At 52.1% G+C, this 25,962-nt stretch overlaps 3 protein-coding genes across 4 annotated transcripts; 1 reads left to right on the plus strand and 2 right to left on the minus strand.

Moving 5' to 3' along the window:
- Positions 1-1,197: 1,197 nt before the first annotated feature.
- Positions 1,198-3,544, minus strand: LOC128274826 (protein drumstick). The gene is made up of 2 exons (XM_053013145.1): positions 3,324-3,544; positions 1,198-1,312 (listed from the first exon to the last, which is right to left on the minus strand). Exons 1-2 carry the CDS (start codon positions 3,542-3,544, stop codon positions 1,288-1,290), a joined length of 246 nt encoding a protein of 81 aa, XP_052869105.1. The 3' UTR covers positions 1,198-1,287.
- A 17,719-nt stretch (positions 3,545-21,263) lies between these two features.
- Positions 21,264-24,657, plus strand: LOC128274823 (dihydrolipoyllysine-residue acetyltransferase component of pyruvate dehydrogenase complex, mitochondrial). 2 transcript variants are annotated; one of them, XM_053013141.1, is made up of 7 exons: positions 21,264-21,373; positions 21,467-21,658; positions 22,122-22,303; positions 22,503-22,907; positions 23,000-23,684; positions 23,776-23,936; positions 24,008-24,657. In XM_053013141.1, exons 2-6 carry the CDS (start codon positions 21,528-21,530, stop codon positions 23,903-23,905), a joined length of 1,533 nt encoding a protein of 510 aa, XP_052869101.1. In that variant the 5' UTR covers positions 21,264-21,373; positions 21,467-21,527; the 3' UTR covers positions 23,906-23,936; positions 24,008-24,657. The 2 variants fall into 2 exon arrangements, with proteins under 2 accessions (XP_052869101.1, XP_052869103.1); XM_053013143.1 differs by having other exon boundaries at positions 23,048-23,684.
- A 96-nt stretch (positions 24,658-24,753) lies between these two features.
- On the minus strand, positions 24,754-25,953 carry LOC128274825 (uncharacterized). The gene is made up of 3 exons (XM_053013144.1): positions 25,871-25,953; positions 25,477-25,815; positions 24,754-25,399 (listed from the first exon to the last, which is right to left on the minus strand). Exons 1-3 carry the CDS (start codon positions 25,931-25,933, stop codon positions 25,229-25,231), a joined length of 573 nt encoding a protein of 190 aa, XP_052869104.1. The 5' UTR covers positions 25,934-25,953; the 3' UTR covers positions 24,754-25,228.
- Positions 25,954-25,962: the final 9 nt, after the last annotated feature.

The raw sequence follows: 25,962 nt of genomic DNA on the forward strand, positions 1-25,962 counted from the left end.
CAGCACAGAGCAACAACAGCCCCTCCAGGACAGAGGTGGCAACAGAGGCGCCGGTACGTCGATGATACCAAACTATATCACAAAACATAACCTTAACAAACTAATAGTAGAACCAAATTTTGAGACCGAAACGCATCGCGACGTTATGTTGCCTCTGCGCGGGGGGGGGAGGACGAGCTGCTGTGCGTGGTGCGTTGAGTTGCGTTGTGCGTGTCGGTAAAATTTTGATTTTGAGCTCCTTTCTCGGATTGTATCGAAACAGACTTTATAGTACGGTGGTCGGCTCCCGGAGCGGCCGAATGTTTTCGGGACCTGCACGGGAAAAGGAGGTTTGTCCGTCTTTGTCCTTGGGTTGTGTGTATGTGTGTTTGTGTGATTTGAAGGTCGATTTGGCCAAAAATATTTATTTCGTACATTCAACGGTTAACTAAATGCATCCAGCCTGCAGTGATGGGACCGACAAATGAGACCGAATGGCTTCTGACAGCGGACGGTGATAGAGCGTTGGCATGGGAAAACAGGGAGAAACTCTGCGGAAAGGAAACAAATCATCGAAACACGCTAAGGAACGAACGTGCATCAATGGCGCAAGGGGCTTTGATGGGTAAAACTGTAACTAGCCGGGGACTTGACAATGACAATGAATCGCAATCGAACAGGATTTTGGGAGTTCCGTAGTGCGCCCTGCGCTTCTTCTTAGCATAAACAGACAATTATTATCGCAGAACGGTTCGTGTAACAACTTGTTTCCATGCACTACCATCGCCCTGTCTGTCTGTCTCACTGACACTCCGACTCCGAAACTCTCACTGACTGCCAATAGAGGCTCGTAGGCCCCGTTTTTTTACCATTCCCGGCTTCCGATGGCTGGTCTGTTTAATGGACCTTCAAAAGCTGATATGCTTCGAGATTCGAAATGTGTGTCCTTTCGGAACCTTTTCACCGGCACTTCACGGGTCTCAACTAGTCGTTCGATACATTTGCTCACACTCACGCTTGTCGTCGCTTTTCTGTGCTCTAGGTTTGGGGCCCGCCCCGTTTGGCTCTGGGGTGCGTGTGTTCACGGGTTTACCGCCACGGTTTTACTTTGTTCATTTATTTGTTGTTGTTTGTTTGCTGTACGTGGTTTTTTTTTTGTTCTATTCTCCATCACCCATAGGTTTAGAATGTTTATGTTGGTTGGATTGTTGGTTTTACTTGAGTAATAAGTGTGGTTCGTTGTTGTGTAATAAGTATGTGTTGCAAAGGAGTAATGAGTGTACATCGTGGAATTTTGTCAAAGTGTGCTTACCGCCAAATACATTGACTGCATCTGTGAACGAAATGAAGAGCAAAGAAGGAGAAAAGAAAAGGGTCAAACAATGGGTTGGTTAAAATGTGGGCTGACGTCTTAGAGGGGAGCCCTATGCCTTGTTTTGGGCCTAGAAACAATGTGCAAAAATTAGTTGGAACCCCTTTCTGTGTGGAGCCCTCGCCGCCAAACCTGCCATCGAGAGCCCTCTTTTGAATAAATAACAATAAAATGCCACAAACGCACCAATTATCTTCCCGCCGCGCCACCGAGACCCGAACACGGCACGTGATTATGTTACGGACTCATTCAAGCGGACAATCACGACACACCGGAATCCCTAGCCCCGGTCCTTGGCTACGATCGAGTGTCAGAAGCTATCAAGAAGCGTGAGAAAAGATCCATCTTCGTGTCAAGCGGAATGGCGCGACGTGACAACGCCGTGTTCGCAGCCCCACACCGCGTGATGCGAGCAGAAATGGAAGGAATGTGGGAAAAAGTGGACCTACGATGCTCGAGAGACACGAGCCGGTTGTTCCTTAAACATCTCTTTTTCGGTCCGAAAACGGAAAACGAAAAAGGAAGGAACACGTCGCCGACGCCGGTGGTAATGGTCCGGTGATGGGTTGACTCGCGCCCAACGAAGATTTCGGACCTAGGCTAAGGCTCGCTAGGCCTAGCGACACACGATACGCTCGGTCGTAACTTATCGACAGATCCCGACGCTCATTTTATTACTCTATTTCACGCCCGTCGAAGACGCCTATGGGCCCAGAGTCCGGTATCGCGTTCCGATGCCATGAATGAGTGAACGACGCATCATCAATGGTCCTCGCCACCCGAAAAGTGTGTGTTTTCGCTTCGAACTATACCCAATTACTTTCCCGAACACCCAACACGGCACGGCGGTCGTAAATGTTTCAATCGTCGAAGGAGCGACGGTACGGTATGCGATCTTCGCCCCCCCCATCTGACGGACCCCGGGCCCGAAAGAAGCTGCCATTGGGCAAATATTAACCCGTGGCAAACGCACCGACAAGTGTCCGTCGCCGCCGCCGTCGTGGCCACGGTAATGATGTAAGGTCGTAAAACTTGGCACTGATAAGCCGGCCAGCCGGTCGGCCATCACACGGTACGGCTTTTCACGGCACATTTGAAGTTTGCCGCCGCCGTCGTCACCGCGAAAACCGACGTCACATCCGTCACCGGAGCCCGCGCTGGCCAGATGTTTGACAGCCGCAGCGACGCCGGATAGAGCGGCCACTGATAACGCGGGGCTGCAATTCTGCAACTTTCAGATCCCGACCGACCGACCGGGCCCGAGACCCCATTAGAGGGTTTCGGGATTCAGGATTCAGGGTTCTGTTTGCTCACGGCGGAGGGCCTTCCTGGAGGGCCTTTCCGATCGCTGGCCGATAATTTAATGGCCGGATTCCGGTCGGTGTCGGTCGGGCGTGAAGTTGTCGGGCCGACTTCGATTCTCGCGACTCGCGTTTGAAGAGGATGTGTATATTTTCCAAACAATAATCCGGTACAACAGTCCGTCAATATTGACTTGTACAAATAAGCCCCAGGCCCCGAAGAAAGGGGCCCGCGCTCTCGGCGTTTTTTTGGATAAACAAACAAAACTCCGAAAGAACTCTCCGCACCGTCGTTGTCGTCGGTGTCGAAACCACTTTCTTCTCTCCGTCTCAGACCTCTTATCGAGCGGTGGGTAATGATTTTCCGAGACACGCCGGTCGCGTGCAGCTCGTCGGTTTGTTTATCGTAGCAGGCGATGGATCGGTGGTGGTGTTCGGTGCCATGGGAATAGGCGGCGTGCCGCCTTCAAGATGCGGTCCCGCCGATACAACGGCTCTCTCGGACCAACATTCGGTGCACTCTCGGGCTTCCAAGTGGCCATCCTCCGGGGATTGCGGGACCGTCATCCAATCTTTCCAATTCCAATTTTAGGACCGTCATCCAATCGATCGATCCCATTTTGGCGTGCTTTTGAGCCCCAACCCTTCCCCGAGCCCCCCCTGGGTCTTACCTGTGCGAGCGGAGGTTGTCCTGGCGCTTGAAGTACTTGCCGCAGACCTCGCAGGAAAACGTCACCTCCGGGCTCTTGTGCGTGCGCTCGTGGATCATCAGGTTGTACGGTTTGGTGAAGCGCCGCTGGCAGAATTTGCACACGAATTCGCACTTTGGTCGCATCTTGCGACGGAAGTCGGCCCTGCGATCGTCGTTGTCAATGCGCATTACCGCAAACATGATGGCTTCCTATGTTGCTCCGCTTCGCAATCGGTGTACTGGCTCTCGGATGTTTTTTACGTGTAGCACCGCACGTCGCGATACACACACTGTGGATGCTGCCGCTGATTCCGCTTGAAGGCCGCTACGATGGCCACCCGCACTCCGACGCTCCGAAGACGTCTCCGTATCTCTCTCTCGCGGGAAGTTGGATTGGACGCAATAACGCCTACTCCGACGATGAGTAAGAGGCAACTGAATCTGCTACTGCAAGGCGCAAAGAGAAAAATAAAAGTCAAACGTCAAACGGAGTAGGTGCTGTGCTAAAAATAGGGCCTCTGCGCTGCGCCGGGCCGCGGTCGAATGTTTATCTAAATTGCCACCAAAGTGGCTTTTACCGCGTGGCAAATAAATCGTAAATATTTATATTATGCGCGAACGAACCACAGTCACATGTGTGTGTGTGTGTGTGTGTGTGTGTGTCTGTATGTGCGTTGGCCTCCGGGTGACTTCGTACGGCGCGCTCGCCCAACGCCCACGACCGAGCGGGGTCCTCGGAAACATATTTATGTTGCGCGCTTAGTTTACAGTATCGGATGGCGATCAAACGGCCAACGGTGGGAACTGCCAACGGTTCACGGAAGTGAAGAAAGTGAATTCCTTCGAGTTCGAACTTTATGCGTCATTGTCACGGTGTAGGAAGTTCGCTTTCTCGCGCGCACAACACGTGCAACAACGACCTTTGCCGCGGATCTCTTGCGGGAACCACACGAGAGGGAATATAAAAATCTCTGCTCAACCTGATCATGTTGTGACCTCCACGGCCAGCAGCACCGGTTCAATGACGCACCAGACGACGACCACCACTAAGCGAACCTTCGCGCGGCGTAACTTCTGGTCGGTCGGCAGGTCGGGCGATAAAACACACTTAATTACACGGACACCGCCGCCAGCCGGAAACAGCGGAATGGCCCGTATTTTGTCAGAGCCCCGTCCGTCCGTCAGTGGCTACTTGACGTTTTATGGCAAACAATTCCGCCGTCGCGGTCGCGCAGGATTTATGCACTTCGGAATTGACGCACACCGACGTCGGCCTCCTTCTGTCTGTCTGTTAGGGTTTGGGGTGACTAATTTCGGACCCCGCCACAGTCTACGGTGGCGCCGAGCTTATCGCCCCCCACATTGCCCAAGATCCCTTTCATGGATAGCGGCCGAAGCGATGCTGTTGTGCCACCGGCACCGACACCAATTAGCATAACGCCCGGGTGCCAGAAGCTGCGGCATTTCGGCAGCCAGATAACCACTTGTCCGACGGCGGCTAATGACGACCGTCCACAGCGCCATCTGGACTGGAGACTTTTAATCGATATCGCTGATCGCCGCCGTTTATGATCGCCCAGAGGCTCCCGCACCCCTCAGCTCGTTAAAGTGTGACCAAGTGTGGCCAAGCTCGGTCCGGGCCGTAAAACGATTCGACGATTGTGGGGTTCCTTTTCCGCGTGGGAAGCTGCCGTCGTACACCGAGTAATCGAGTAGGCCATCAAAGTGTTGCGTGGTGCTCCGGTGGGGTGCTCCCTAGTCGAGTCCGAGCCGGAAACTCGTTTCGACTTTCCTACGCATGCGCGTCAACAGTACATTACTGTTGCCACCAACTACCGTTCAATGTCTTTAATTGGCTTCAAGAAATGGCCATCACGGCGATGTGAGTAAATCTTTAATTTGCGCAACAAAAATCGGGACACCGATTGGTGTAGAATTAAAAAAGCGTTTGCTAAATATCACGGGTAGCAGTCGTGTAGTCGTGCGAACCCGCGGGGTCCGGGATGCCCAAAAGTGCCACCGATATAATTGATTTAACACGGAACAGAATAAATAAAACGGTGCACAGTGGGAGATTGCAGCCCAGGGATCCAGCAGCAGCAGCAGCACCATGCGGTTCCATTCTGTTTCCTGTCAGATGCTGCAGCCGGTTAGCTGCTACCGGAATGGAGACGCGTGATACTTCAATTGTCCTGCCCGACCGAGCGGCTTCAGCTTCCGCGTTCGAGCCCCTCCGGTCACGGGTCTGGATCGTACGAACCCCGCGGGATGCAACGCAGGGATGTATTAATTGAAATTTATTGCAAAAAACTCGGTGGGTGGGAAATTAAGTTGCTTATAATTTATGTCAGATTTCGAAACAGGATGCCAGGAGCGTTTGCATCGGGCTGGCCCTACTGCTGCGCTGTGAAGATCAACAACCTGCTCGGTGATCAGGTCGGTTTTTGGGCGTTCTTCAGCAACACTTCGCTCACCCAATTGACCAACAAAGAGAGCGATTCGCAATGCAAACAACGCAACTAGGCCGAGCGCAACATTACACTGATGATTGATGGATCCGACCGAATCCCCGGCCCGGCGCATCGTGTTACCGAAACCGCACACGAATCGCGCCACACACACACACATTGGAATGGACACACTCGCCTTTAATCGATCAATTACTAGCCTTCGGCAGAGTCCGGTGCGCCTCGCGAACACGATACAGTCGGATTTTGTCCCGCGTGCCGCGCGACAGAAAACCGCAAACACCTTCTGCCCGGATCCGGATCAAACTTCAATCCGGCCCCGGTTCAACCAAACCGCAGCGCGTTGATTGATTTAGTTCACTTTCAGCCGAGGCTCGGCAGCGGTCAAACGGTCAAGCAGAACTTTACCCTTTGTCCTGCGCCGATCACACGCTGCGCTGAATATTGGCGATCCGCGGACAAAGAAACGGCGACCCCCGCGCGAAGTAGACCCATCGTCCTGACCTTCTGCCACTGACGTAAGGGGTTTTTTTCCCGTCCCGCTGGTGTGTCATTTTTCAACCCCACACGGGATCGGCCACGCAAGCGCAAAGGTCTTGGGCACCGAGCGGCCCATGATTCACGGTGCTCGGTGCTCGTGACCGACGCCTTAGCGAAGCTCTTGGTGGCGGCGAAGTAATTCGCCATTACCATTGCCATTAGCGCACCGGCGCAGACCATTAAACCGAACTTGGTAGCATTATTCGGTAACTAGGCGATAGGTCCGTCGAATGGCCGTCGTGAGTCATCGATCGGTGTGTGTCGAGTGGCACCTCGAACGCCCTCCGACTGTTTGTGCAGATGTTTGACATGAGCCACAATAATCCGCAGCACCTTCGTAGAGCCTTCTCCCTTTCTCCCAAGCGGGGTCTATCTCGCTCGGTCGGACCACCCTGAACCGGCTAGGCACCCCTCTAGAGCCGAGTCCTTGGCCATTGTTCGGTGGGCCCCGTAGTCCCTCGGTACTTGTGGGACGACGACGGGTCACACAACTTGACAGGCGACCCTACCCTTCCCAGGCCGATCATGTGGTTTCCATGGGTCAAAACACGGATCGCACACTCGATCACCTCCCGCCGGTACATCGGTTTGTTTTGGCGGAATCCTTGGCGGACGACCGAAGGCTGTGAAAGTCACACTCACTCTGGCTCACATGGCGCAGGCTATTGCACAAAAGTGATCGTTCGAAGAATTCGCAGGGACCAACCGAACTGACCCAAACCGAAAGACGCAATTCAGGGACCCTGCAGTTTGCGAAAAGAAACGCTCAGTGCAAAAGAAAATCCAAAAAGGACACGGACACGGCTGTGGCAGACTGGGTTCCTTCCGGCAAAACACTTCTGTGCACAAATCAGGCACTGAAAAAAAAAATGTGGACAGCAAATCCACGGGACGGGCCATTTCCGAGCGTCATAATTCCCGTCGCCAGTCCGCTAAATGTCCCAATCGTGCCGTGGCCTAAGAGAGCGGCTCACTTTTCGCACACCCTTGTCTTCACCACGGTGTCATCATCATCATCCGGGGCCGGTGCCGGCGCACTTGCCAACGCCAGCTACATTCTGTACACACATTCCGCGGACGCGATCGACCCAGGACGCGATCGGAACAACGGTCGGGGCAGGGAGGGGCGGGTGCCGACATGGAAGTGCAGAGTTGCAAACAGTGTTAAACACGACGTTCTACTGTTGTAATTTTCAGCGCTCAACACACTCTCTCGGCGTGTGTGTCGCGCGCGGAGTTGTCTTCTTCGGCCAACGCTCTGATACTGGTGGGCAGAAAAAGGTCGGCCAGGACTGGTCGGCCGAGCGGGAAGAGGTACTTTCGGGTGGTCTCTTTAAACTGTTCCCCGGCCCGGTGCACTTGCCGGCCACACGTTTGCGAGAAGCGTGTACCGACGTGGCCCGACGGCGAGCGGTGATTAATGAGCAGAAAACGAGGCCGCTTTTTGTGTTGCGTTGCGTACGGAGCGCTGTCATCCGCCGTGCGGTCCTCGCCATGGTGGCCATTTTTCTCTAGCTCGTTGGCCCCAACCTACAGCACACTTGTGACCCTTGCCGTGGTGGTGGTTGTTGCGTATCGGTCTCGACTTCATTCGGTCCCAGCATCCTTGAAGGGTGCGAGAGGCTTTCATTTCATTAATCCGACCAATGCAACCCTCTCTTGCGCTTCTTCGATAGGAATTGTGATTGCGGCCAAAGGATATTAATGGTTCATCGATCAGTTCAGCTGCTCCAGAAGCTCCGATTGAGCGGTGCAAGCAATGTCAACGGGTCAGCGGGACCCGAATTCCCATTCTGGCCCAACACATTCCGATGTGCCGCCGTCGTCCCGTCGTCCAGTCGACCGTTTTTCGATGGCACCCGACGATGATGATGATGCACTTTCATTGAGCGAAAGGTGTGCCCGGTGAGGGCCACGATGCATTTCTTTTCTTTCGCATTCCGCCAACCGCCACCACCAAAAAGCGCCAAGTGCCGAGTGCAGTCTTTGGTTTCGCCTCCTTTTTTTTTGAAGCCCCCATTCATAAAGCCGATCCTCGGCGGGCCTTCGGTTGAAGAGGACCGTGATGTAACAGCACGCAGGATACGACAGGGATCCTAGACGAGCTCGGCATTGTCACTGCGAGCTCGCTGAAGGAGGATCCGATTTGGTGAGTGAGAAGATGGCTGAAGAGATCGGTCGTCCTCCGGGGCACGACATGAAAAATGACTCTAATGACTCGACAAATTGCACCCGTGGTCCCGTCGCATCCTGCGCAGCGGACAAGTGGACAGCGATACCGCGCTGAAGGCACTTGGCTGGAGATCATTGAGACGATTTGAAGATTTTTCGAGGAGTTTAAAATGATCGAAACATGTCTATTCGTCCACGAAGCCCACACCAAAAAGCCGCCGATCGGCGCGCGAGTTTCCAACTTTTCCCCAGCATCTTTTACAGGGTGCGCCATCGAGAGTTATCGTTTGGGTATAAAACAAAAACGGATCAATATTTGTCGATGCTTGAACATTTATTTGAAAGGTCGCTTCACCAAATATATGTATAAAATATAATTTTGATTGCAGAAAATTGGGAAATATGGACAATTTACTTCCAAAGTTAGTTAGTCAACTCATTCATCAAAAACACATTTTATTGAGGCGCATTCCCACCAAAATTCAAGTTGCTATTGCCGAAATAGGACCAAATACAATCGAAAATGTACTCAAAAATAGGTCGACCGAATGGGCTACTGCCAAGTCATTCGTCGTGGATATTTCACCGAAATTGTTTTTCATAAAATAATTAACCTTTCAAATAAATGTTTAAGCATCGAAAAATATAATATTAAGCCGTTATAACCAAATTACAAACGGCACTCTGGATGGCGCACCCTGTACTGCGCCTAGCCCGATCGCTAGCCGCTCGTAGTGAAGAGCGTTTTTGGAGCTTGGAAGTCACACTCATCCCACTCTCATGCCGGCTTGGTTGGATTTGCGCTAGAAACGTTTCTCTCCCAATCCCAAAACACAAACCTAAACCATGGCCCGTGACTCACACGCTCGGAGCCACGGGCAATAAATCTTATTTTCTCATTGGCCGCGTCAGCATCGCTCATCGGTGCCAATTTTGGACGTCGCGTTTGAAAACACGAGTGCCACGCATAAATTACAAACGGGACGAGCGGCAACGTATCAACGAACCCCGTGCCAGGAAGAAGACCACCAACACGAAAAAAAAAACTAGACACCCCGGCTGAGCGAGCGGACAGGATGGGCGGCGATTTTTACGACATCCGCTCGTCGACTCCGCGGCGCGGCGCGGCTCGGATGATGATCGAGTGAAAACCGGCCGGCCCCAGGTCGTGGCCGCATAGCCGAATCCGGGCAAACTTCCTTGTCCAACCGACCGGGCCGTAACGGGACCGAACTGGTTCCCTTTCCCACCCCAATCCCACCGTTTCGGTTCATCAAAGCGGAAGTAATGGGCCACAGACATCGCCGCCGCCGCCCGCGTGTAGCACCGTTTGATGTGCGCCGCCGTGCAGTGACACACACTGTCAGCAGCCGTTGTCAAACCCATCCCCCCCCCCTCCCCACGGCCACCCACGGCCACTCTATCAGTCTGGTGATTTCGCTGTCGAATGCTGTCATCGCCAAAAAGTAAACACAAATTAGAGCGCACACCTCTCGTACCTTGTGCCTCTGGCTGGCGACTACCGATTTGAGGACGACACCCGGCGATTATTCGGCGGTTCGCTTGATGGACAAGATTTTTGCCAGCACGGACACAGCGCGCGCGATAACGGCGGCCGACGAGCCGTTAATTGAGGGAACATGTTACAAAACATTGGTTTTGGTCGGTCGCCCCTTTGGCGGTGCTGCTGATTGTGCCACCTCCGATAAGAGCACCCTCTTGTGTGTGTGTCGGTGAAACGTTGCAAAAATACCGACCATCCGCTAGCGATCCGCGTGAAGAACGCCATTTTGCTGTGGTCCCCCAAATAGCTGCCGTGTTACGCGATGGCCGACGCCCAATGCGAATGCGGGAATAGAAATCAAAAACCGGTAGCGACTCGATACGCCCCATCCCCTAATAGCGGCTACCGAATGCGCCTCGTCTCTCTCTCTCCCGTCTGCGTGATCCTTCCACAATGGCGCAACCAGTTCCATCTCTTTCTGACTCGCGGCACGTAATTCCGGTAGCACGGTAATTCCGGGAGCGCCATTTCTCGCCCCGTGTTTCGATCAACGTTAGCCATGACGCAAAACGGACTACTGGGATCATTTGTAAATATCCACAGCATAATTGCGCAAAAAGACCGTCGGCAATCCGGACCATTCCGCGGGGGTTCCGGCCGTCGGCGCATGGCAATTGCGTAGCACGCGCGCCATCATAAATGTTGGTGGTGTTTTTCTTATTTATTGCCCGATTGGGAAAAAAGGACCGACCAGGCGAGGTAAAAAGTGGGCGGTCTAAAGCCCGGTAGCCGGAAGTCGAAATGGAATTGCTAACATCCTTCCCTAATAAATGAAGAAAATATTACTGTGTTCACTTACCTTTTCCGCAAGCTTCGCAACGTGTTGGCGTTCCGGGACTTCCACCGTTTCGGGAACGATTTTTGAAGGTGGTTTAAACGGCGGAATTCACTGCTGTTCTCGTCCTCAAACTGCTTCACTGCTTCACTGCTTTCGTTAGCGCTCACTTATTATCGTCTCTCGGTTCTCGTCTTTTAGATTTTCACACGCGTTATGCGAACGAGTCCTTTCGATATTTAGCTGCTCACTTTCACTAGCTAGGTTCCAGGGTTTCGTCGCTAATCACTCGTCTCGTCGCACGTCGCTAAGCACTGTCGAGCTGAACGAAAGCCGAAGATTCCACACTTGGGTCGACGGACGGATCGCGTTCCAGTTCGCTCGAGTTCGGATGATCGTTTAACGCTCCGGTGTCGGCGCTGGTATATCGATAGGTCGCGTGTTGGCTCCTGCTCCCGACGCTGGTCGTTGTTGCTGCTGCTGCTGCTGCTGCTGCCGTACTTCCGTACGTGAGCGGATGGGATTGGTTACTGAATTGAGCGTGCGGCGGTGGCGGCGACACGAGATGCGAATCGGGCTCGGTAGAGGTTCGGTCGGTGGGTACGGCTTCGGGAAGCTACCAAAAAAGCGGCCTGTTTAGTACGCTGGACTGGGAGCGAGTGTGTGCGCGTTTCTAGTAACAGAAGTCAAAAGACTTTCTGGCATAGTAGCCGAGACTCGAGAAATATACACACAACACCGGGGGCCATTGTGCGAGCGGGATGGCCTTGCTCCCGGCGAGAGAGAGAGAGCGGGAGCGAGCGAGCGAGCCCGAGCGAGAAGGCAACGTACATAAAACGACTCGTCCCTTGCGCCGGAACGAGATCGATCCGAGATTGTCTCACCCCGTCGGTCGTCGGTCGTTCGGTTGTGGTGGCGCGGAGGTGCCCGGAAAGGACGAGTCCGAGGACGGCCGGGGTGGCAGCGGAGCGAGACGGAAAGATGCAACGTGTGCAGGCGGGACAGGAACCCCCGGAGCGACGGCGAGTGAGCGACGACCGAGCTCCGGGGGCTCCCTCGGCCGATTGATGTATATCGGCACCGTGGGTATTTTACAGCCCGGGTGCGCCCTAAGGCGAGCGAGAGGGAGAGCGGTCGACGGGTAAGAAGAAGCAGAAGGCACACGGCACTCCGGACACAGAGCGAGAGAGAGAGCGGCCACCGGTTTGTGGATGTGTGGGAAAAAGGTTCCGGCGAAGAAGCAGTCAATGGCTGCTGCTGCTGCTGCCGTTGGCAGCTGACGGGCAGGGCGAAATAAACGCGGCCAGACTGCACCACCGAGGCAGGGAGCCGTTGGAGGTGTGAGAACGGAGCCACTCCGGACTCCGGACCGTGCGTAGGACGGAAGAAACCCCGGGACGGGTGCGAATGAGAGAGCAGCAGACCCGAACTCTAGACACTAGTAGCCGCGAAGCCACTCCATTGTTGTGGCCCGCGGGGTGGTTGGCGGCGGGGGGACGGTGGGGAGTGCCTCTGGTCCATTAGCGGCCCATTGGCTTCCCGCTCACTCCCGTGGCTCCGACACCCGAGCTACACGCAAATGACGCACCGACGCGCGGCTCCCGACGATGACGATGACGATGATGATGACGATCGCAAGCCTTTGCGCAAGAGCGAGAGGGGGAGAGAGAGAGTGCGATCGCGTGTGCTGGTGTTGGTGTCGTTCGGAAGCTCAGTACTTTGCATAAGAAGCCTGACTGACTCCGCCTTCGCTGAGTCCTGCGATAATGGTGCCGCACCGGACCTGCGAAGCGGCGAGAGCGAGAGATCACCCGATCGGAGAACGAGAGCCGAACGATCAGGCACCTCCCTCTTTTTGATCACCCGTGGACCCGTTTTGTTGTGTTATTAACCTTTTTTAATTCAATTTCGTACACAAATCATTCGCCCGAGTACCTAAACCAACGAGTTCCTGCGCCAGGATCCTCGTCATCATCATCGTGATCATCACGCAACACACACACACACTCGAGGACGCCTTCTGCTTTATAATGTTATTAATGTTAATTCCATTCTTCTGCCGCTCCCATTCAACATTCCATTCTTCGCCCTTCGCCCAGGGGTTCGCTGGCCGATTTTTATGTTTATTGTGTAAATGCTGTGGCCACCGCGGTTACGCACCGACACGATCCGTCGTTCCGTCTCTTTTCCGCCGGCTTCGGGTACATGGTCTCCTGCCGCACATAAGAGCCCTGCTACCTCGCGCGTGACACATTCCACCAACCCCGCGCCCGGGGCCGCGACCGGGATGTTTATGTATTTCAATCCGGGGGCACATGATGCTGCTTTCTCGCTCCAGCTCCAGCTCCAGTGGCCACCGCGCGGGTAATCCACGGTCGTCAGCAAAACGGTTAAGTGTGAGCTGCCTGTCTTTGCGTCTTCGGCCAATCGAAGCCAACCCGGTCGCTCCGTCTTGCTCTCGCCCCACCCGTTCCGTTGGTGGGGGGCACCGTGGGTGAGACAGGCAGGCCAAACATAAATGTCGCTACCGTGCGACGCACTGCTGAAGTCGTTTTCCTCTTTCGTTTTTTTTATGTGTGCAGCGGCAGGGAAGGCCAGGATCCGACCCGGCCCGCCGGGTGACCGCCGGGGAGGTATCGCGCTGAATCGGGCTTTATCTCGGCGAACGGCTTCCTACGGTTGGTCAGTTAGCCTGGCCAGCCGCGCTGTCGGATTTATCGGCTTTCGCCGACCGGGTTCGACTTCGATTGGCTCGCTTCGTGCGTGGCCGAGGCATTGCGATGACTACCATGACGCAACCACCGGCCGTCATGAGGGCCGTCGTCTAGCCACCGTCGTCGTCGTCGGGGTGTTGTAAAGTTTTCTCGTTTCAGATTAGCCGCGATCGCGGCTGCTTTATGATCACCCGGCCCCGGTTGATGATTTAATTCGGGTCCGTTCCGTCCAAAACATTTTTCACTCGTTATCTTGGCGGCAAGGGGATTCATATAAATTTCAAGCGCATTTCGAATTGTGTAATTTGTAACACGGTAAAGTCGACAGATGCGAAGACCAATGCGAATTTCTTCCCGCACTCGATCGTGCCGTGATTGAATAAGCTGACCCGCACGCCGTCCTGCGCTCAATGACAGTAAATGCAGAAAATTATGATGTTATTATTATCATCACGCTGCCGCACACATGCCGTGAGAGCACTCGAACAGTACGTTGGCCGCTCCATCGATCATCGGCCGGGATAATGCACCGACCAGGGATCGGGTGGAGAGTAGAATGTGGTGGCTTAATGCCGCCGCGCTGCCGAGAGCTTCTTTTAATGGCACATTACGGCTACCATCGCCCATAACAATCCACAAATCGGCTCCACTAGCCTTGCTGGAAGGTGGTAGCCAATCCTTTTGACGGCAGGCCACGGCTGGACGGCAGGCCGAAGTGAAATCATCATCATTTCACTGAATGACCCGTTTTTTCCCGTGACTGGAGGAAGCAGCCCTTCGGGAGGAGCACACGATCAAATGGCCACTGCTGTGGGTCATCGCTTGCCAGATCTTCACCCGGGTGCCCGGCCCCGATGATCCCGTGGCTCGTTAACGAGGCTCGCTGCGGTATCATCATTATAAACGAATGAATATCGGATGCTTTTCACCCGCTTATGATTGACATCGGCGTGACTTACCGTGGAAAGGCACGGTTGGTTTGCTGTTGATTCTCCGTACTTTATCACTTCAATTTCACTGACCCAAAGCTCGGTACTGATTGGTGCCGACCTCGACAAATCAAGAGGAACTCCAGAGGAACAGTTGATAGTGCGTGTATTCTTCATTAGTCGCTATATTTGATATTTAAAGTATCGCATTCATGAGTCACGTTTTCAAATTAATTTTTAAAACCTTCGAAATCATTGAACAACCAACAAACCAAATCCCAAAAAGTCGATTCCTTTCGCTAAAGGACCCGGATTTAATGGGCAGCAGCTTGTTCTCCAAAAAATGAATAAATTATTCATTTCAAGGCGGACGCTTCCACAATAAACGGCGACACCACCAGGGGCGGCCAGGGGTATTCAATTCAAATGTTGCTCGACCCAAAGGACAGAGGACAAAGACCCCCCACACGACCCGGGCTGGCGGTTTCGCACGGACTCCAAACTCCCGAACAGCGTCCCAACAGCCGGCCCATTATCGGCCCGCCGGAGTCCGGAGTTGTCCGATGGCCAGGTACGCTCGTAAATCCCTCTCAATCATAAATATCAATCAGCATTCGTCGATCTAACCCGGCACAGCGCTGGAGCTGTGCGGTACAAGGCTGTGGTCCCCGAAGTGACGATGTACGGTCATAATGATGTTAATGCTCCGGGGCACCCTCCGGCCGGCCGCGTTAGACGGATGGGAGTCGCGAGGACTCTCGTTGGTGGCATTTTTTTTTTCGTGTTCAACTTCTACAACTTTACAATCAATAACTCACCCGGTCCTTAATTTTTCCGTTTTTTTCGTGTGTGTTAACCCGGCGAAGGGTGGCAGGGAAGCAGAGGGGCGACGGACCGGGTTGCCCGCCGGTCGACCAAATGGGGTCGTTTAGCACCGGTACACGCGCGGGGGTATAAAACGGCACAACAAGCGCACAAAAAAACCTTTAATTATCAATTAACGGGCCCCACGGGTTTTGCGGTCGGAACGGAGCGAAGCTTATGCGCAGCAACCTCTAATCCTGCGGAGCCGGCGTGAGTAGGCGCGCTCTCGAAGTGTCCGCGGATTGTCCGTGTCCGTTCTTCGCGGTCGCTTCCCACAGGTCGCCCCGAGTGGCCCCAGCTGAGCGATAAGTTAAAATGTCAAACAGCGCATAAATTTTGTATGATCGTAATTTGGAGCCATCGGATGGGCGGGTAATTGTGTAACAAAAGGATTGATCGTTGACAACCAAAAAAAAAACCTCCAAAAAGGGTGGACTTTTATGGTCGGTCGGGTTTATTTTAAAACAAACACACGTAAGATTGTAAATAAAGCAAACGAACCAATCCTGGCTTTGCTGATTCTGATGACTCTATTCTAATGGTTCGCTCGCACGCTCGTTTGGGGTTGTTTGTTAACGATAACAAGATGCTCTGTTTTTAATTTCGCACCGACCGTGGGCCGACTGGAATGGCCACAATATCGGGATGAGTTAGCGTTACGAACTTCAAACGGTGCAACTCCTACTCCCGGCCTCGACTGACCGGCGGGGCCTCTTCTGCCATTGCCTTTTTCGGGCCCCGGGAAGGGAACCGGGCCGTGTTTTAATTGCTGGTCCCACCAAAACAACAAAACGGCTACTCCCGACATTCATTCAAAAGCTCCAGAAACTGCTCCATTGGCGAAGCAGCAAAAGCGGCGGAAAGTTGAGCCCGCAAGCTCATTTGGCTCACCGCGAGGCATAAATTATTGCTTCATATGTTAATGCGATCATTACTATTTATAGAAGCATCAAAATATTCACCTTCGTTTGGTTAATTATGCTCTCGTGTCGCCCCGCCGATCGGCGTTATCGTGCGGTGCGACGATTGCGATCCCTGTGCTGCGTTCAGGTGGCGCAGCGAGGCGAGATCCTGCTGCTTTTGGCGAAATGCACCGCACCGCGGACGACGACGGTGAAGCGAAACGATTGCTTTCCGATTCCCGCTGGATCGGTGCGGGACACCGGAGAGTGTCATTTGATCAGCTGTGACACCAGAAGACCAAAAAGCCCGTCCCAAAGTCAGGAATGCTGCACACCGAAAAACGGCAACCTGTACAGCGTGGGTAGGGAAAATTGTGATTTAAATTAAAAATATTTATAATACAATATTATACAATGGATATTATAAGATTTTGCATGTGTCTGCACGTTATTGTCGCCAAAGTTATTTATCAAAACCATGCACTCCAGAACCAAGGGTCGTCCGAAGCAATTAGGATAACATTTGGCTGTGCGGTGAGGTGCATCCGATCCGTGATTGTACATCCGGTAGGTGACCACGGTGCCGGTGCATTCTGAATACTTCAACCGAATCCACCAATCCTCGCCCGATATCCAACTGTCCCGGTGGGAGACAAACCATCCTTTCGCTGCCATTCGTTTCCCGCCCGCCATCGGAATCTGCCCGTGCCGATGCGGACCATTTACGGCTCGGAGGGAGTTAAATATTATTTACGAGCGTTTCGCTTGATTTTAATGTATCAATTAGTTTGATATTTTTATTTTTACGGCCGTGCAGCGCAGCCCCGAATTGTTTCTCAACGAGAACGGCGGAGATGCAAACAAGATGCGCAAGCTGGTTCCAGAACTCATTGTGGTTATTATTTGGGGGACAGTTTTGGTTAATCACGCCGGGCGGACAGAGAATCGATCGCGGACCCCAGGATCCTTACAGGTTCGGCACACTTAACAATCGCCCGGGCCATCGTTTGATCTGCCTGTGGCTAAGGGGAGGATTTTTTCAATTATCGCGAACGAATAATGAATGAGCGACCGAACCGACAAAAAATGCAACGGATCATAAGTGTAGAAGGAGCGAATACAGTAAAATCAAGTCCGATACGAGTGTGACCGTTGCCAAGAATTCGCCATTCCGTGATGATTGTGTCGTGCCTAAAAACCATGTGGCTCGCTTGCTAGACAAACCCTTTCGGCTCGGCTCTGGGATGGACGGGGACCCAAAATGGGCAGTTTATGTTTCTTTGCCCTGGCTCATCAATCAACGCGCTCCGTGCTCTACAAAGTAAGCTCTCCCTTCGCAAAATCCCAAGAAGCTAGGCAATAAACTAAACGCCGCCGTGCCAACTGGAGATCGATCTGGGCTACATATGGATTGGCGCAACTAGCAAGGAGCACACGCAATGGCACAGGTTGCCACCATACGGCAAATATCACCCGAGGGCCGATCGGACTAGGAGAGATGATGATTTATGACGAAACAAAATTAGTCTCCCGTTTGTTTTGGTTCAGTTGTGCCTGTTTTTTCTCCCTGTGTGTCCAGCTTCCAATGCCGTAACATTGGCCAAATTACTAGTTACCGAACCAGGCAGTCAGTCGCGGGAAGAAGTGAGAATGGCGCCTTCGCCTCTAATCAGAGAGGAGCCTTTTTCTGTGTGGATGATCATTATGTGACTTCAGGTTGCAGCACACACGAAAAAAACTTATTTCATTTTTTGTGTGTAGAGCTTGTGACCCACACGTCACATTTATCTTCCCATTTAGTTATCTGCCCATTGTTTTGTGTCCTACGGGCATGGGAAACCAACGAGCCGCGCGGTTGTTTTGCGCCCCATTCATGATTATTGGGAAGTAGGAAAGTTTAACCCATCGGGCGGCTTCGGTTTGGTGTAACAACAAGGCGGAGCGCGCAAGCCATTAAACATTACTAACCTAATAATGGCATCAATCCGAAATAATTTTTGGTTGCCCACAGCTAATAAGTGTTATTATCGTCAAAACACTGTAATTAAACATCACTTTAAACTTTGTTGTAGCCCGTATGTATTAATAATCGATCAATAGAGTGTACAAAGCACACGGTTACCTAATTTCCTTTGTTTACGTCACTCTACGTAGGAGAAAGAGATTAAATATTAACGATAAGGTGCAGTTAGACCAAGACCACCTTCGAACTGCAGTGATATTCAAAAAGGCTTGATCCTTATTAAAACCGTGCAATTGCTCAGCGCATGTGCGTTAAGTTTACATAATTTCTTTTAAAATATATTTAAAATTCGATTTCTTTGGCCTTCGATCCTCAACCTGATCACAAATTGGAGTCCGGTCCAAAGCCTGTGCATCTGCAGCCCTAAATCGCGCAAAAAAATCACCGCTCGGTCACACACGAATTCGTGATGAACTGTGGCTCAGGTTCGGCCACTCGACAGCTCCTCAACGCCCGTACATGGTAAGCGTAATAACGCCATTTTTTTCTTCTCTCGAACCAAGCGACACAAAGATTGGTTCCGTGGCGTGGCACCACCGTGAGATCGCACATTTGAATTCAACGTTTTGTGGCCATTTACGGGCAAAGCGTTCGCTGGAATGTTCGCGTCGCGATGTGCAAAAACATCAGTCAGCAACGGCGGTGGCGTTGGCGGCCACAACGGGGGTAGAGTGAGCCTTCCAACCGAAGCCATCATCGCCGCGCTAAGCACGCCGATCAGGCTCAGGGGCCCAGCTACGCACAGCGTTCGCTGGGCTGCAAAGGACGCAAAACAATTCGCCCCATCGGTTACAGTGCCGCCTCCGCCTCGGCCCCAGCCTCGCCCTGCCGACCCGCGCGGTAGGCGGACTCAGTGGTCGCCAGGCTCGCGTTGGCGTCACCAAACGTGCCGTGGTTCGGGAATTTTCTGGCCAAATTCCGTCCCCGCGTTTATCCGCCGAGCCGAGCCGATCCACGGGGGCGATCTTAAATTGCAGTGGCCGCGGCTCTGACCGAGGCCGTTTTGCTGTCGCTGAGCACTCGCGGCGTCCCGACGACCGACGAGCGCCTCCCACGGAGCCACGGAGCGCGCCCCAAAGCGAGAGAAGGCGCGAGAGAAGACGTCCGTCGCCAACACGCCAACGATCCGATCCTGATGGGGCCGCAAAAGAGAACACCGAAAAGGAACTCGAAACCGTTCGGGAATACCGTGGGAAATGCACGGTAGTGAGGAGTGTGTGCTCTAATGTCTCGTGTTTACCTCCTTTCGGCGTGCGCGCCAAACGCGCGCTGCGAAAGCTTGCGCACTCGGCGCGCCAACCGAACCGCGACGTGTACGATCGGAATTTGGCAAAACCCAGCCCCGGCACCGAGCATGGAGCTTTCAAGCTCGAATGTGAAGGCCCAATGGGAGGGCCACAGACGCCCGGAATGGGTGGGCCGTTGCGTCCGCAGTCCCCTTTTTCCGCGGTGGCCATCCTTTACGCGACGCAACACTACTACACCGGCGGAGGCTGCCCTGGAAACTGATCCACCTAAAAGTGATCTTTGAAGGTGGCCTATTCTAGCGAGAAAAGAAGGGACCTCTCGATCCTTTTACTAATTATTGGCTGGTAACTTTACTTATCAATAATGTTGTGTTCGATGAAGCAGATAATATTGTGATCCTTTGTAGTGTACACAAAAATTGCTTTTTAAGTCTTTAATAGGAAATCAAAGAAAAGATTTGTGAATTGCCATGAAACAACCGCAATCTCTGTTCTTGGCGTTGTAGTTTAAAGGGTTGAATTTAACAAAAATCTTTGGTTGGTATTTTTTCTTGTTTTCGGAGAGATAGCGCAAGATAAGTAAATAATCGCAGTAAATAACGAATAGCTATTATTGATCGGAAAAAGCCAACCGCAAATGACGGCAATCGAGGCCCGAGACCCGTACGGGTTTCGAAGGGAAAACGATTGATAAATCAAACATCGTGACTGAATCTGGGTGCGGCGATCACTGTCTGTCGGGTGCGAGAGGATGCTACGCCACCCGATCCAGCATCCGAGCCGACGGAGGTGGCGCGAAAGCTTCGGAGGAAAAAATAAAACGTAAAAGCTATAATCAGCGAAAAGAAGCTGAAACCCAAGAGCATTAAATTCCACCCCATCGGGGACGCCACCGCGGCAGCCGAGGATGGCCGAGACAATAACAATAACAATAAGTTAGGCCCTGGGGGCACAAATATAGAGGCGGAGTAATTTGGAGTCCCAAATGGAGCCACGGCCGCGCAAACTCCACCTTACAATGGTAGGCACGTATTCGATTGGTTCAGAATCTGGCGGGAATGTTTCCCGTCGTCGATACCGGCAAGTTTTGCCTTGTTTTCGTCTCCTTCACATTCGGTACCATCCCGCCGGTGCCGGTTTCGTTTGAAACTCCAATAAAATAGAAGCAATATTAACGACTTAATCAAGGTTCTCGGCCATATATGGGCAAGCTTAAAGTAATGCTTGTGGTACGAAAGTAATGGCGACTTTGCAAACCTTGGCGGGGCCATATTTAATCTAATGTTGACAATTTTGGCTGGCAGGTTTTCAAGACTTTTTAGGGCTTCTTCTATGGCTTTAGTATACCTTCCACTTGGAAGGATTCCGTGTGTGGAAAAAGTGGAAATTTGTGTGTGTGTGCGTTTGGCCTTCAATGCGAAACGTCACTTCATCGGTTCACCCAATTCGAGAGAGTTCATTCCAGAGAGTTCACCCAATTAAAGAGAGTTCACCCAATTCGAGAGAGTTCATTCCAGAGAGTTCACCCAATTCCAGAGAGTTCATTCAAACTTCTACGTTACAATTCGATTCTTGTTTAAAAATTTACCAAGTCTGAACGAGGGTTTAGTGTCCAAGAAAATGATTGAAACGCCTATTGCATGCAAGCCAACTGTCAAGCTATCGTTCACACACACTCTCGCCGCTTGTTTTCTCTCCGCGAGCTGTCAAATACGTTCTCTCGCGAGGATCAAATCCGATTTTCAGCAAGTGACCTGGTAAGGTCGCGGTCGGTCCGAAAGTGAAAAGTAGTTTGCATCCTTCCAGCTCCAGTAGCGCCGCATCAGTAAACCGTACGTGTGCCGGACCCACGGCGAACGGAAGCCGTGTAACAGCTGCACTTGCCTCGGCGATTCACGGACCTCTTTCTTTGCATCTAATACCAGTGAGAGCCGAACACCGCCAGCAGGGCCTCCGCACGTCGAAACGACTGGACATTTGAACAAAATGTTACGAACAATCATCGTCCGAAACGAGAATCTCCTGCTGCAGGGATCGGTCCGAAAGATACTGAAGGGTAACGCGGTTCGCGCCCTCAGTAGCGAGTGTACCAAACGGTCGGCGGCCAGTCATCGCAGGTAGGTCCTTCTCGTAGTTCCGTATTATGTAATCCGAAGATATTGTCGGCATTATCGGTCTACATACAAAGTAGCCAAGAAAACATTAGTTCACTGACGATCGGAGCCGGTGCATCGCGAACAATCATTGGATTGTTGAGAGCCACCTCCAAATCGGATAGAACGCGACGATAATAATCTCAGATACGTGATGCGTTGTGTAATCGATCAATTTGTTCCGCGAAGCACCATCTCAACAATCTGCCGAAGAGCGGCGCTAAAACGTCATTGCCGCTTCGCGAGCGATTGTGTTTGTGCGCGAAGCGACGACGACTTCCCGGACTCGCTACTCGCGTGACGAACGACGAGCAATTGAGAACTCGGCTACTGCGGTACTTGTGTTGATAGTGTACTGTTACAGTAGTTGTTTACGATCAGAACGGAACAATGGTAAATAATCTGCTTTCGATCGGATTGCTTCCAGCAAGTCACATCTGTCAGCCGGCAACAATCTCAAACCGGTAGCATGGAGGGTGAGTTTCGTGCGAGGATACTGCAGCGGTTTTCCGGCACACTCCAAGGTCCTGCTGCCGGCCCTTTCGCCGACGATGGAGCTGGGCACGATCGTCAGCTGGGAGAAGAAGGAAGGCGACAAGCTCAATGAAGGTTTGTTTACGTTGCGTTACGATGCACAGGCGTCAGCGCGTGTCGGCTAGTACTTAGCATGTGTGTGCGAAACATATGCTACGATCCCAGGATGACTTTGATGACTTTCATCGAGTAGCCCGAGGCGTGACACACAAGTGCACAAGGCTTATCGCTTGCGGTGGTAGATTGATGGCTTCGCTTCTCGTCCGTTTCCTAGGTGATTTGCTGGCGGAAATCGAAACCGATAAGGCCACGATGGGCTTTGAAACACCGGAGGAAGGTTACTTGGCCAAAATTCTTGTTCAGGCGGGACAAAAGGACGTACCGATCGGCAAGCTGGTGTGTATTATTGTGGAAAATGAGGCCGATGTGGCCGCTTTCAAAGACTTCAAGGACACGGGCGCTGGACCGGCCAAAGCGGCCGCTGCGGCACCGGCCCCAGCCGCACCGGCTGCAGCTCCGCCAGCACCAACACCGCCGCCGGTGGCTGCTGCGCATCCGTCGCCACCACCTCCGCCAGTTTCGGCCGCGCCCATGACTGCCGTCGAACAGCGGGGCCCGCGTGTCTACGCCAGCCCTATGGCAAAAAAGCTTGCCGAACAGCAACGGCTTCGATTGGAAGGTGAGAAAGCACCACCAGCCGTGGGTCATTTCGTCTCACTAACGCGCATGTTGTAATTGTCCATGTTCCTCCCATCGGTGCTCTCTCGGCAGGCAAAGGTTCCGGGCTGTTTGGGTCACTAACGTCTAAGGATCTTGCAGGTATGCAGGCGGCCGGAGCAGGCCCTGCTGCGGGAGCGGTTGGAGCAGCACCAACGATTCCGGCCGGTGCAGCGTTCATCGATATTCCGGTGTCGAACATTCGCGGGGTCATTGCGAAGCGTTTGCTTGAATCAAAGACCACCATTCCGCACTACTATCTCACGGTGGACGTAAACATGGATGCGGTCTCGAAGCTACGCGCCCGGTTCAATAAGCAGCTCGAGAAGGAGGGCGTCAAGCTGTCGATCAACGATTTCATCATCAAGGCCGCGGCCATGGCCTGCAAAAAGGTGCCGGAAGCCAACTCGGCGTGGATGGACACCGTTATCCGACAGTTCGATGCGGTCGACGTGTCGGTTGCCGTGTCGACCGACCGTGGACTCATCACACCGATCGTGTTCTCGGCCGATCGCAAGGGCATTGCCGATATTAGCAAGGACGTGAAGAATTTGGCGGCGAAGGCGCGCGATGGCAAACTGCAACCGCAAGAGTTCCAGGGTGGAACGTTCAGCGTGTCGAACCTGGGCATGTTCGGGGTAACCCATTTCTGCGCCATCATCAACCCACCGCAATCGTGCATTCTGGCCGTGGGTGGCACCCAGAAGCGCATCGTACCTGACAAGGACTCGGAAGCCGGGTAATTATTCGGTTCTATAACTATATGTCAAGAATCTGCGCTCCTGCTTCCTGATCGATAATTGAAACGCAAACTGTTCTTTTCGAAACAGATTCAAGGAAAGTGACTACGTGTCGGTGACACTCAGCTGTGACCACCGTACTGTGGATGGTGCCGTCGGAGCCCGCTGGTTGCAGTACTTCCGCAAGTTTTTGGAGGACCCTAATTCGATGCTGTTGTAAAGTGTTGATCAATCAACAACCACCCCTAATGGTAAATGCTGCTATTTTACTATGTCCTCGAAAGTCAAGAGACGCCCTGAACGCTATTCTCCCTTTTTGCAGGCCGGCCATGCCTTACAACTGGGACACACACAAAATCGTAACAAGGGACAGGAAACGCAATCGCGTATGATGGATAGATAAATTCAACTAGTTCACCCGTGTCATGTACAGTCAGTGTAGCGCCAAACGAGTCCATTTCACCCCTTCAGCGCTCTCCCGAACGATCCTAGGTCGAATGGTTTGTTCTTCCAACATATTGTCGGTGAACGTAAACTGCCCAGTTCGCTGCACTACTTGTCGAGAGTCTAGCGTAGCCACCGTTGTAACAAAGTTAGTAAATAGCTTCCGCATTGAAATGGGCCCTTCTGAAAGACGTGTCGTCAGCACCTGAAGGGCCAATTTTACACACTCAACCTGTTCATAGTGTTAGGCATTAGGGAGTACTGGAGAGAGAAGCCCCCTGTACAATAGGACACCAAACGGTTCGCACAGAACACACCTTAGGCGAGTGGAAGTGAAGGATGAACAAACGAAGGGCGCAGTGAAGCCACTGCCCGTAATCCGTCACCATTTAGTTACCCGGGAGTGGTGAAATGAAGAATCTACCCTAAATGAGAACAGTTAGTCATTATCGAATTTTCCCTGAAAAAAAAAAACAAAATCAAACGTCACATGTGAATTGGAAATATCGCTAGAGAACAACAGACAAAGCAATTGCTGATGGTCCTCTTGTTGAACAAGATCTTATTTTATAGTTTCTATTTTCCTGTATGCGCTTCTATTACTGTTTTAACATCCAGAAATAAATGAAATTTATTTATTGGTTCTCGCGATTCATCTAGCCAGTGTATCTGAAAAGCTGTGTAAATTCATTGAACTGAGACCGAACCATTAGGTTCACAATTGCGAGACTATTACGAAAACTCATGCGAATTACTGTCTAAATTGTCCTTATCAGCAAGGCGAAATTTGTTATCTCAATCAGTCTCAAAGTCTGTGCAGAACTACCTACTCCTAAACTGTGACATTCATTTGGTATCTAACGTACGCCTATCTTTTCATGTAAATGGGTAAGAATGAACGGTGGAATGATACAGTCTGAAAGGATAAATAAACGCATTGATTACACAAACAACTAGTGGAATGAGTCATCGCTAGTGCACCCTTCCCGTTTGGTTCTCAATGTTTATCAGCCACCAAAACGACCCTATTTATTTGATTAAATGTACCATTTCAGCTTTCGTACAGTGCTCGATTGAGATTAAACTTGTGCTAACAAACTTATTGGATCACATCGAAGTCCATTTCGCAGCATCCACGTACGTTCAAGGTTTCCACACTTGTTCCGGGAATGTGGAACATCATACGGACCCGATAAGTACCCTCACCCATCGCCACGTATTGGTCCAGATATTTAATCTTCATAACCGCCGTATCCAGGTTGAACCGTCCCTGTATTGATCGTAGAAAAAAAAGGTAATTGGCCGGTTGAGGGAAAACTATCTCGCCACTAAGCGCACCACACATACCGTAACTCGCCCACAACGGTCGCCATCTATCATGGCGCTTGCCAGCATAAACCACGGGCCACTATCATCGCTGTGAAATCGATCGCAGTGCATGGGTTCGATATGTTCCCTGGGATTCTCGAGACACGTTACCGAGTTTTGTAACGGGCATTTATAGGTCGTAATGATCAGTTCCCAGTCCACGTGGTCCGAAGATTCACGAACTTCGTACTCTGCGTGCAGTGTGTTGCAGACTCCGTCCGCATCGCGATCATATCTAACAGTTTCCACGGAGATCGGGACGGACTCGTAGGGCAGATTTACATCTTGGCAGTTGGAAAACATCGTCATGTTGATTCTCTATGAATTTGCAATTGGTCAGAAATTGCAAAATGGAATGCCGCTCAATACTTACCATCGAATCCCCTCGGTGGGCAAATGCCACTACCACGAAGTAAATTACCAACGAGTAGTACATTCTGTTACGAGCAAGCGACATCTTGCGAA

The sequence above is a fragment of the Anopheles cruzii genome, chromosome 3 (genome assembly GCF_943734635.1).
Source record: "Anopheles cruzii chromosome 3, idAnoCruzAS_RS32_06, whole genome shotgun sequence".
NCBI classification, from domain to species: Eukaryota; Metazoa; Arthropoda; class Insecta; order Diptera; family Culicidae; genus Anopheles; species Anopheles cruzii.

What these genes read in the sequence shown, in the direction of transcription:
- LOC128274823 (XM_053013141.1), top strand. Translation starts at nt 21,528, where the DNA reads ATGTTACGAACAATCATCGTCCGAAACGAGAATCTCCTGCTGCAGGGA. An exon ending in TCGGCGGCCAGTCATCGCAG is followed by an intron (nt 21,659 to 22,121) that starts GTAGGTCCTTCT and finishes GATTGCTTCCAG; the next exon opens with CAAGTCACATCTGTCAGCCG. An exon ending in GCAACGGCTTCGATTGGAAG is followed by an intron (nt 22,908 to 22,999) that starts GTGAGAAAGCAC and finishes CTCTCTCGGCAG; the next exon opens with GCAAAGGTTCCGGGCTGTTT.
- LOC128274826 (XM_053013145.1), bottom strand. Translation starts at nt 3,544, where the DNA reads ATGTTTGCGGTAATGCGCATTGACAACGACGATCGCAGGGCCGACTTC. An exon ending in GACAACCTCCGCTCGCACAG is followed by an intron (nt 1,313 to 3,323) that starts GTAAGACCCAGG and finishes TTTCGTTCACAG; the next exon opens with ATGCAGTCAATGTATTTGGC.
- LOC128274825 (XM_053013144.1), bottom strand. Translation starts at nt 25,933, where the DNA reads ATGTACTACTCGTTGGTAATTTACTTCGTGGTAGTGGCATTTGCCCAC. An exon ending in CCCACCGAGGGGATTCGATG is followed by an intron (nt 25,816 to 25,870) that starts GTAAGTATTGAG and finishes GCAAATTCATAG; the next exon opens with AGAATCAACATGACGATGTT. An exon ending in ACCGTTGTGGGCGAGTTACG is followed by an intron (nt 25,400 to 25,476) that starts GTATGTGTGGTG and finishes CGATCAATACAG; the next exon opens with GGACGGTTCAACCTGGATAC.